This window comes from Cervus canadensis, chromosome 8 (assembly GCF_019320065.1).
Source record: "Cervus canadensis isolate Bull #8, Minnesota chromosome 8, ASM1932006v1, whole genome shotgun sequence".
Classification (NCBI taxonomy): domain Eukaryota; kingdom Metazoa; phylum Chordata; class Mammalia; order Artiodactyla; family Cervidae; genus Cervus; species Cervus canadensis.
The window spans coordinates 31719666-31730378 of NC_057393.1; the positions used below are offsets into that span (position 1 = coordinate 31719666).

The 10713-nt window shown below is 50.4% G+C and overlaps 1 protein-coding gene across 3 annotated transcripts; it reads left to right on the plus strand.

The window, feature by feature from the left end:
• Window positions 1-1887: 1887 nt before the first annotated feature.
• Window positions 1888-10162, plus strand: AVPI1 (arginine vasopressin induced 1). Of its 3 annotated transcripts, none has more exons than XM_043475804.1 (3): window positions 1888-2040; window positions 8217-8662; window positions 9605-10162. In XM_043475804.1, exons 2-3 carry the CDS (start codon window positions 8376-8378, stop codon window positions 9762-9764), a joined length of 447 nt encoding a protein of 148 aa, XP_043331739.1. In that variant the 5' UTR covers window positions 1888-2040; window positions 8217-8375; the 3' UTR covers window positions 9765-10162. The 3 variants fall into 3 exon arrangements, with proteins under 3 accessions (XP_043331739.1, XP_043331741.1, XP_043331740.1); XM_043475806.1 differs by having other exon boundaries at window positions 1889-2040; window positions 8368-8662; XM_043475805.1 differs by having other exon boundaries at window positions 1891-2040; window positions 8265-8662.
• Window positions 10163-10713: the final 551 nt, after the last annotated feature.

Here is a 10713-nt window from a genome sequence, read left to right on the forward strand (position 1 = left end):
ATTACCCAGGACTCCATTCCCCAGAGTAGTAGTCATTCGTTCTTTCTTTAAACAGAGCTCTGTTGGGGAGTGGATACCAGAGGCATTCTGTGGATCCCAGATGTCCCACTCTTGCATGCCCACATGATTATGGAAGTGCCTCATCTTCTCAGCAGAAATACTGAATCATAAAGCTGCAATAATGGAAACTGTTCCATTGTATAGTAAGCACACAATGGTCACATGCCTGCAAAGATGTTTGGAGACACCAGATATTCTCCACCCAGCCTTAGTCACATCTGACCCAGAAACCACAAGCTCCTAATTCCTATCCTGGTACGCTCATCAGAGCTCATGGCATCAGAGTTCCTAGGCTCTCCAAGCACTAATATGCCAAGAGTTTGGCCTTCCTGTTGCTAAGAACGGGGTAGAAGGAGCTCCTGGTTCAGAAGCCCAGCCTCTTGGTTTAAATGTCTGCACAGTACCGTCCTCAGCCAAGCAGTTGACTGAAAGGTTTTCCAATACTTTCTATTGAAGATGAACATTGCTGATTTCTTTGTTCTTTTCAATATTTCCACAGGGCTTCAGGGATAACAAAGAGAAACCACTGTTAAAACCCATTAAACTACAACAAAGCAATTGCCAATGTTTGTGTGCAGAGAGGAATTGGAGACCATGGAATGAGGAAGAACAGCTCCCAAATATACCCTCCACCTAGCCAAAGGGGACCCACAGTCCCACACGCTGGCTCTTATTCTTCCCCCCTTGCAGCTCACAGAAAAGAACTCAGATGACTACAAAGGTCAGCTCTGAAGTGAAAAAGAAGTCAGGGAGACCCAGCTGCCTACTCCCAGGCTCCCTTTGTGACCATTTTTGAACCAGTGCACAAATAACTTGTCTTCCAGTGAAGCAAACAAGTACTGATCAAGGGCCTACTGGACACCCTACATCCACTCCTGCCCTTCCAACCCAAGTTTCAAGCTGTAGTCAGAGTGAATTTCTATAAACACAAATTTGTCATGAGGATGAAATGAGTTAATATTTGTAAAGTCTGACTGGCATTGCTGGCACATTGTAAGTGCTATAAAGTGTCTATTAAATAAACACATGCAGTGCTATTCCCCACCTCTCTCTCTCTGTTGCTGACCTTACTCCAGGCCTCAATTCAAGACTTCCTCAATCAAGTTACCTCCTGGCCTTAGCCTTATCATGTGCCCTCCTCTTTTCCCAGATCCACGCCTCTTCATCTGTTCAATCTCAATGCCTCCTTCACAGAAAAATATTATTCTGCCTTCTAGGACCTCCCCAAGGGAGCTTAGGTTCCTTCATAATGTTTATCACAACTGTAATTCACAATTAAATGCTTTCAGTTTTTTAATATTTTGCTAAGCTGTAAATTCCCCGATTTCAAGATTAGAACCCACGACATTCCGGCTTTGAAACCAAAGGTCTGACTACCGCACTGACTGCCCCTTCCTCTCCCTCAAAGCTGGAGCCAGAAGACAGGTGGAGTAGAGTTCAAGGAGCTGCAAGTCTGTTTGCAGAGGGCCACACGCAGCAGCAAGGAAGGCGGCGCCGCGCGCACAGGCCTCGGGTCTAGAGCAGGGGGGCATCCGTCACGTGTACCCGGCAGGGCCAGCGGTCGCCGCACCCCGGGGCAGGAATGCGGCCCCGCCCCCACTCCGGAGCCAGCAAAACCGCGCTCTCCTGGAGGACTGACGTCAATGACGGGGGCACCTCCGGGCGCCGCGCGAGGGTGGCCATGGGCGGAGGGAAAGGGCTGGGAGGGCACGCCCCTCGCTGCTGCTCCGCCGCTAATTGGACCTGGGGCCCTTTCGCACTCTGATTTCGAGGCCATTGGAGAGAAGGGGGCGGAGCCGGGACACGCCCCTCGCCTCTTTACGGCCGCCGATTGGCTCACTGTGTCTCCGCGTTCGATTTTGGAAGGCTCGCCGGGAGCTCTCACCTAGGCTCGGCTGAGGATTGGCTGTTCCGGGGCTGGGGAGCGCTTTCTCCGGGGAGCCGCGGCTGCAACCGAGGTGGCCCGCCTCGGGAGGCCAGGTACGTAGGTCGGCAGCCAAGCTTTTGCTGCGGTGGAGGCGGGTGGGAGGGCTGTCAGAGCAGAGGTGTCGCTGAGACCCGAACTCCCAGGTCCAGTTAGGGCCCGTCATGCGAAGCGGCCACGTCTAAGACTCAGGGGCAGACCCGTTCCGGTGGTGTCGTCGTGTGACCTCGGCCGGGACACCCCCTCCCAAGGTCTTGTCCTGTTGATGAACGCCGTCTGGTCCTTGAGAGCACCATCGCGGCAGGAAGCCCAGAGCTGCGTCCGCACTTTAAAAAGCGTTGAAAGGGGTTGGAGTGGGCGCATCTTAACTGACCCCATCCCGATTTGAGGTCTATCGACTCTGTGCTCCTGCGTAGTGAGTAATCGCTCTAACTCCCCACGGGACCATGGAGTGCTGAGGGCACAGTCACACAGTCTTGGGAGACCTGCCTTTCCATCCCTGCGTCTTCCAAAACCTGCAGAAGCAGATAGCAGGTTTCAAAGCCTCCTGGGTCCTTCCTCCCGGTGAAGACTTCCTCAGCCATCTGGCAGGAACAAAAATAGCAGTGGTTGAGAGTGTGGGCCCTGGGATCAGACTAGGGTTCCTAGCCTAGTCTCATCACCTACCCATCTGTGTGACTTTGGGAAGTTACCAAACCTTTCTGGGCTCAGCTTTCTCATCTGTAAAATGGGTGTAACAACGATAGTTGCCTCCTCATAGGGGTGTTGTGAGGATTAAAGATATTACTTCTCAGTAAGTGCTGTTCTGCACTTGACAGGGAGCAAGCTTGACAGGGAGCCTCTACTGCAGGTATGATTTAAAAGTCCACAGATGAACCTATCTCCCTTTACTCTCTTCTCCCAAGAGTGAAGGCCCTTTCTGAGGGAATTTCATGACAGTAGTGAGAATGGAAATGGCAGTGATTCTTTAGTCCCTGGTGGCTGAATAGCCTGTCTCCCTCCCATCAGCTTCCCTGGCGGCTCAGTGGTAAAAGAATCTGCCTGCCAATGCAGGAGACACAGGTTTGGTCCCTGGGTCAGGGGTATCCCCTGGAGAAGGAAATGGCAACCCACTCCACTATTCTTGCCTGGGAAATCCCATGGACAGAGAAGCCTGCCGGGCTACAGTCCATGGGGTCACAAAAGAGTTGGACACGACTTAGCGATGAAACAACAGCAATAACAACTCTCTTCATTCATTCATGATGTAATGTGCTGGGATAGATCCTTGGCATACTAAAAAAGTATTAATCTCCCTATCCCCTAAGGGTTATTTATCCTCACCATTTGGATAATGAGCAAATTGAGGCAGGGGAAAACCAAGGCCTGCCAATGTACCCAGTTATCAATGGCAGAGCCAGAATTCAGGGTTCTTGGACTCTAGGAAAGAGTTATTCCTAGATCTAGCAGTTTATTTTCAGGTTATATCTGAGAATTAACCTGGGGAAAGGGTCCATTTCCTTTCTCTACCTTCTGGGACACAGAATTGTAGACCAACCTGTGTCTAGTTCTCTACTGGCTGAGCTAGGCCCTGTGGGAGGCAGGACTCACATAGCCATTTGGACTGAGCCTTCTACTTGAAGGAGCCACTGATTTTGGCTGCTGTCCAGTGGGCAGGGAAACAGGCCAAGGCTACAAGTGTTGATATGGGCCTTGGGCCAGAGCCTCCAGGTTTTTTTTCTTTTTCTAAGAGGCCCTTGGCCTCTGGTTACAGATTATCATCATCACCAGTGCTATCTGAAGGGGGTGAGCTGAGCAAGTGAGGGCTCAGTTGCCGCCCAGGTCATACGAGTGTGTTGTGCCTGTCATAGTTCCCTGCACCTCCCCGAGACCACAGTGTGAAAAGCTGTCTGAACTGAGCTTCATACATTACAAAGAGCGCTCAGTTGGACACCATATTTGTATACTGCAAATTCAGTGCATGGTGAGTCACTTTTTAAATATATTTCTTTGTTGGAGCTCAGCAGTTCCTTTATTGCCTGTTTCAAAACAAGTTGAACTTCAATTTCAACATTTGATATTTACTTTGGGAGTTCATTTTTAAGCTAGTTTGGATCAAATTGAAGGATTTCGCAATTAATCTTTACTCATTAGCTCACAGATCCATGCCTATCTTTTATGTCAGCTCTAAAATGAAAGATCCATTTATAATCTTTTAATAGCACCATGGTTTCATTTCCCAGCTTAAACAAGTGCCATTGTTCAAGTACACACTGACTTCCCTGGATTCAGGTCTTGTCCAGGAAATCAGTGGGAAAGTAACACATTGAATGAGACAGGAAATTTTTTCCTGATAGTAAATTTTCTCTTGAATTTTCTGATTCAGCTTTCTCAAAGTTTACCATCTAATCCTACTTGAAATCCACTGGTTTTTATTCCCAGCCTCACTCTGCTGTTTGAATTTCAGGGTGGGAGGCCAAGCCAGGAGTGAGGGACCTCAAAACCTGGAGTTGCCAAGGCCTCCCCGAGGTTCACGAGGATATGGTTGAGGCTTGGGGGCTCAGACTCACCCACATGGTTCCTTGTTGGTTTGTTTGTAACTCTGTAACTGACTGCTGGAGGCAGGGCCTTGCAGCCCTGGCAGAGGTAGGTGGCTAGACCATCTGGAAAGTCAGGCTCTGAGCCATTTCCTCCCTGAGACAGCGCTGCTATTTGATCCTATGGCCTGTCTCTCTGAAGGGCGGGTGAGACTGCCTGAGTCTCAGAGCAGGACTATCAGCCCTTCTCCCACTGCCCAGATCAGCCTAGGAGCCTGCTCTGGGCTTGGCCATAGCCAGCCTAGGTCACTAGAATGCTTTCGAGCAGTGAGTTCTTTTTTCTACCAGACCCTAACCCCACAGCAGCACAACAGTGTCTGGCCTCCAAGGAAGACTACGGAGGGCAGAAAAGGGGAGTTCCCTGGCACCTAACTATACAGACCTGTCCACACATGTTGCTTCTGGGCCCTGGCAGACAAGCTAACTCATCTCCACTTCCGTGTGGACCTAGCCTTGCCATGGAATCATTGACTCTCAACACCAGCACACGCCCCGGAGACTGTAAGAATAAACCCTTCCTTTCAGCTCTAAGGAAGACAGGCCCACAGAGGCCATGTGAAGTGCCTGAGGTCTCAGCCAGTGTGTGGCAGCACTCGGGCTCAAAGCTAGTCCTCTGACTCAGAAGCCAGAGCTCTGTGCAATTCCAGGTTTCTTCTGTGGAGGCTGGGGCTCTTCCCCTTCAGAGTGCCATGGGTTCACGGCTTCAAGGCTGGGGCAGCCTGTCACCCTGTAAACAGCTTTGGTGCTACTGAAGATTAAAACAAATTCCACACCCCAACTCTTGCCTGGGGTGTGGGACATTCATCCTTCTTCCCTTTCTACTGGTTGAGTTTCCCCCTACATAAATTAGAAAAGAATAGTGAAAAAGTCTTCACAGAAATAATGGGAAGAAATGTGCTTTGAGCTGCCAGGCTGTGAGGGCAACTTGGTGATTCAAAAGCTCGGGCCGCGGTCACTTAGCCTAGGCCTCACCTGAGGCTAGGGCTCAGGGTTATGTATTTCAGTTCCTCTTTAGTCCCCTGTGAATGGCAATGAGGTTAACAGTGCCTGATTCCTAACAATTTGAGGATGAAATGATATCATGCACGTTGTTGATTCAGAATAAACACCCCCGGCGTGCGTGCTTAGTCGCTTCAGTCATGTCTGACACTTTGCCACCCTTTGGACTTGTAACCCACCAGGCTCCTCCGTCCTTGGGATTCTCCAAGCAAGATTACTGGCATGGGTTTCCATGCCCTCCTCCAGGGGATCTCCCTGACCCAGGGATTGAACCTGTATCTCTTATGTCTCCTGCACTGGCAGGCGGTTTCTTTACCACTAGTGCCACCTGGAAAGACAAACACCGCATAGTAGTTAGCTTTTATTTCTCTTTATCAGCCTGAAAATGTGACTTGGTGACTGTTGTTTTCTGGTCACAGTATATTTATATCATCCAGCTCTGGAGGTTTAATTACCACACATATTAGGTCTTAACTGGTTTCCCATAATTGTGCCTACAGAGAGGCAGATTTTTAAATTCCAGATAAAAAGCACAATTTTTTTTTTAAATTAATTTATCTGAAAGTCTTCTGCAGGTTTATTTTAGCTACTAAATCTTTTCAAAAGAGAGAGCAGTTTATGATAGAAACTGGGACAGGGTGAGTGTAGAAATTATTACAAAGAGGGTGGCTACTGAGGTGAGGAGGAGGGAAGGCCAGGGCAAGGGGGTGTGGGGAACAGTCATATCTGAGGAGTCTGAATGGGAGGGAGAGATGGCTCAAATTCTCAAGAGCATCAAAGGCAGGTGAGAGTAAAGGTTACGTCTGCAGGTGGATAAGCTGAGGATAGGAAGCTGGTAATGCTCTTATTTATATGATTCTGATCTTTTTTACTTTTTACAGTTGAGTATGTACATTTATTTAAATTTATTTCAAATTTGATTTCTCCTTTTTAAGCTGGCTGCTGGTTGACAGATATCTCTGTAATTAACTGTGTAGTGGGGTCTGACTTAGCAACCAAGCCTTCCTCATTAGGCTCAGGACTGTGCAGGGAGAAGGGAGCACAGGCAAGGCCTTCAGCTGGCTCAGGCCAGACTGCTCAGAGGAAAAGGAGGGTCCACATTACACCCCTGACCTAAGTGAAAAAGTCCAGAAGGCCAAGAAGAGGGGCGTTTGCATTTATTTAGCTCTCACTGGAGACCTGATACACACTAGACCCATTTAATCCTTACAATAATCCTGAGAAGTGGTTATTAGCCCCATTTTCTAGTTGAGCAAACAGGCCCAGAGAGATTGAGTAACTTGCCTAAGGTCACAGCCAGGAAGAGCTTGGGTGTGTTAGTTGTTCAGTCGTGTCCGACTCTTTGCAACCCATGGACTGTAGCCTGCCAGGCTCCTCTGTCCATGGAATTCTCCAGGCAAGAATACTGGAGTGGGTTGCCATTACCTTCTCCAGGGGATCTTCCCGACCCAAGGATTGAACCCTGGTCTCCCGCACTGTGGGCAGATTCTTTACCATCTGAGCTAACTGGGAAGCCCGGCACAGCTAGGACTCAAAGCCAGTTCTAAATAATGCCAAGTCTTTGCTCTTCCTGGTCTCCAGTCTATTTTCCAATCCCATAGCCATTTCAGGCTGTAGTGAAGACAAGGATAAGGTGGGTAAGCCTCTTATCCCTTTACCATTCAAGGAAAACTACACAGAACTCAGATAATTCCGTTTTCATTTCTTGCATATGGGGTGGGGTGTGGCACTGACCCGAGCCTAACTTTTATTGAACTTATCATAGATTTCAGCCTCTGCGCTGAGAGGATATTTCAATCCTGTAGCCCCTTCTTCTGCCCCTACCTTTCTCTCTGTGGTTCTTCGGACTGTAGTTAGATCTGATTGGTCTATTTCATGCTGTTTAACTAAATTATATGGACTTGTTTAACTAAATTATATGGGGGGGGGGGGACGCTCATCCCACCCCCCACCCAGGAGCTTGAAAATAGAAGACAGGATGCTATTCTCAGTGTTACAGATGGAAAAGCAGACTGGTGGGACATCTTGCATGGTCTTAATGCTTTCTGTGTCTTCACTCGGTCCTCACAGCAACTCTAAGAAGTAGGTACTTGTATGACTGATTAAGTTTACACGAGAGGCAGTGGACACGAGGAGGGTCACCTAGCCAGTAGTGGTAGAGGCGGCCAGAAGCCGGATTCCTGCCTGTGAAGCCCAAGGCCACAGCCCCTCTCTTGCCTCTGTGCCACAGAGCTGGGGTCTCAGGATCAGAATATTCTTCTTCAGTTTCCTCACCTGTGACATGAGGAGGTTAAAAAGTATCTACCTCCTAGGATAGTTGTGCTTGTCCATGATTCAACGATGTTATGTGAGTACAGCTGTTACGGGGGTACCTGCGACCTGAGTGCTTAAGACATTTCAGCTGCTGCTGCTATGGGTGTTATCACTCGGGCCTGGGGTCTGTGTGGACTCTGGAGCCAGAGAGACTTGGCCTCTGCTTCTGGCTATGCACTTACACATGGCTTTGTGCCCATGAGAAAGTCATTTAACATCTGAGGTGTGCATCTTCATCTCTAAAGTGGAGACATACAATCCTCACCTTCTGTGACCCGTAAGTTAATACATAGGTCAGGCACGTAAACACTGTAAAGTCTGACTATCATTATTATTTCCCCAAGGTGTCCTGGGAAATCAGTGATTTTAAGTCAAGACTTACTCCATTTCAGCTACCGGAGAACAGAAACACCAGAAGCCCTTGTGTTGGTCAAGACCCCCAGGCTTGGGAAGGGCCCACTGAGCTGCTGACATCCCTCCCTGCTCCTTCCTCAGCACCCAGGATGGGTACCCCTGCCTCTGTGGTCAGCGAGCCACCCCCCTGGCGAGCCCCGCCGGAGGCCCGGGGCCGCAAGCAGGCCGCGGCCAACATCTTCCAGGATGCTGAGCTGCTGCAGATCCAGGGCCTGTTTCAGCGCAGTGGGGACCAGCTGGCCAAGGAACGGGCACAGATCGTCTGGGAGTATGCAGGGGACCATCGTGTGGCTGAGGCCTTGAAGAGGCTGCGCAGGAAGAGGCCCCCTCGGCAGAAGCCCCTGGGCCCCTCGGTACACCACTGCAGCCGGCTCAGGTAGGCCATGGAGCATGACAGGCCCGCTCCTCCATTTCCCGGCTAGTGTGGCCTGGAGCCACTAACCTGGCCTCCCCGTGAAGTACCTGCCATTGGGGTTGTTGCCAGGCCTACACAGTGCCTACCATGGGGTTGGCACTTAGAGACTGTCACTGCTGGAGTCACCTAGGACCCTGTGAACTCCCGTGGGAAGGGGTGCCTGGGTCCACCCGGTGCCACATTTCACAGTGATTCTGAACCAGGAGCGAGGGAGGGACTGTGGTTTGGAAGGGAAAAAAAAAAATCCTGTTTACCTGTTGTTGAACAGGTAACATTCAAAAGTAAGCTGGGTGGTAACCTGAGCTGTGGGACTGCTGAGAACATAGCATAGAAGGGTACCATAGAGGCATCAAAGGTTAAAAACTGTGGAGAAACTTCACCTGAAATTTACCCCAGTCCTTCACCTCTTTGCTTAGGTTGCTGCCCACTCAGGAACAGCAAGCCCCCAAGAGACCAAGCTGAACCACAGAGGTGGCCTAAGCAGTCACTCTGTGTTACGCTCTGGGCCCACAGTCAGAACATTAGAGCTGAACAGGCCTTCAGAGGTCATCAGGGCCAGGGCAGCATATCAGCTTTGTTGCTCCTATGAATTTCAGTTGATCAGTAATCCCTGCTGGAATCATCTTAAGAAGGCTACTTGCCCTCTGGTCTTGCATCAGGACAGGATGAGGAGGGTGGAGAAACACAGAGTGTCACACCCCCTGATCTAGTCCAACTCCCCTTACAGAAAAGCAGTCTGAAGCTTTGCCTTGTCAGGCAACCCTCTGGGGGCAGAGATGAGACCAGAGCCCTGGTCTCATTTGGCTCTGAACAGTGTGCTTTAATAGTTCATCATGACCAAAATCTCTTCAGCCCGTTCTGTCTTCCCCATTGATGTTGGCTTAACATGACTGTTCCCCGCAGAACTGCACAGCGCTGTGCTCCACCAGCCGAACCACAGAGCAGCGCCACGGAGCAGGCTTCCAGGGAGCAGCATGTGAACTCTAGGAGGACCAGTGCCCGGATCCGCCGGAACTGGAGGAAGCCAGGACCCACAAGCTACCTCCATCAGATCAGACACTGAGCCGGGGAACGGGCTGGGGCCGGCTGTATCTTCCCCAGGATTCACAGAGACTTTTGCCAAAGGGCTGGGGAAGGCAAAGAAGAAAGAGACAGCCTCACTGCTGCCACTGGCCTGCTTGGGGCAAAACAGGCCCGGAGGCTTCCACTGAGTTGTTATAGGGGACCCACTCCTCACCAGACTGAGGAAAACAGTGCCTCAGCCCTTCTCATTTTAACACTATGCCTGGGCTGCAGGATAGTTCCCTGGGAGTCAAGCGACAGGCACTCTGACGCAGCATCCCACTACTCCTGCTACAACTGTGGCCCATGGTCCAGCAGCTCGTCCCACACCCCTGCCCCTTCAGGCCAACACAGGAAAAACGTAGTTCAAGTGTCAAAATAAAACCATGTGCATCGAGAGTTATGTGAGTCTGTCACACAAGGGGAAGATCTGGAAATGGACACTCTGGAGCCGGGGGTGAGGCTCGGGTTCACTGCAGGGAGGGGGCAGTTCCCAGGAAGGAGAAAATAGGGCTGGCTTCCTGGTCCAAGGAGAGGAGAAGGGTCTTTGGCCCCTCACCAGCTCCTATTACAATCAGAGCTGCGTAGTGGACAGCGGGCCCTGGGTGGGATGAGTACAGTCAACTCAGTGGGTAACTAGCTCCTCAGCTGCCCTCTTTACCCCTGTGGGCACCAATCATGCCTTTTGCGTTACTGAAGTTTCCCGAAAACCCGTGAGGTGAGGATTTCTGACTGCTGTTCTGGCTTTGGCTTAAAAGAAGCCATTAGGATTTAGCTTCCCTCACACCCCTCCTATCTGCTTGATTATCCTCACTTATTGGAGCCAGGGTTCAAATCGCTCCAGGTGGACAGGGATGCACACACAGAGCAGGGCTGCCCTCTTGTGGCCAAGAAGAAAAGCCAGTCCACATTCCATCTCCCAACCCCTTGGGGAAAGATGATTTTGGAAT

Bases quoted from the DNA above. Each gene is read 5' to 3' on its own strand.
- AVPI1 (XM_043475804.1), top strand. From the start codon at position 8,376: ATGGGTACCCCTGCCTCTGTGGTCAGCGAGCCACCCCCCTGGCGAGCC. The intron at 8,663-9,604 runs GTAGGCCATGGA...TGTTCCCCGCAG, and splicing joins CACCACTGCAGCCGGCTCAG to AACTGCACAGCGCTGTGCTC.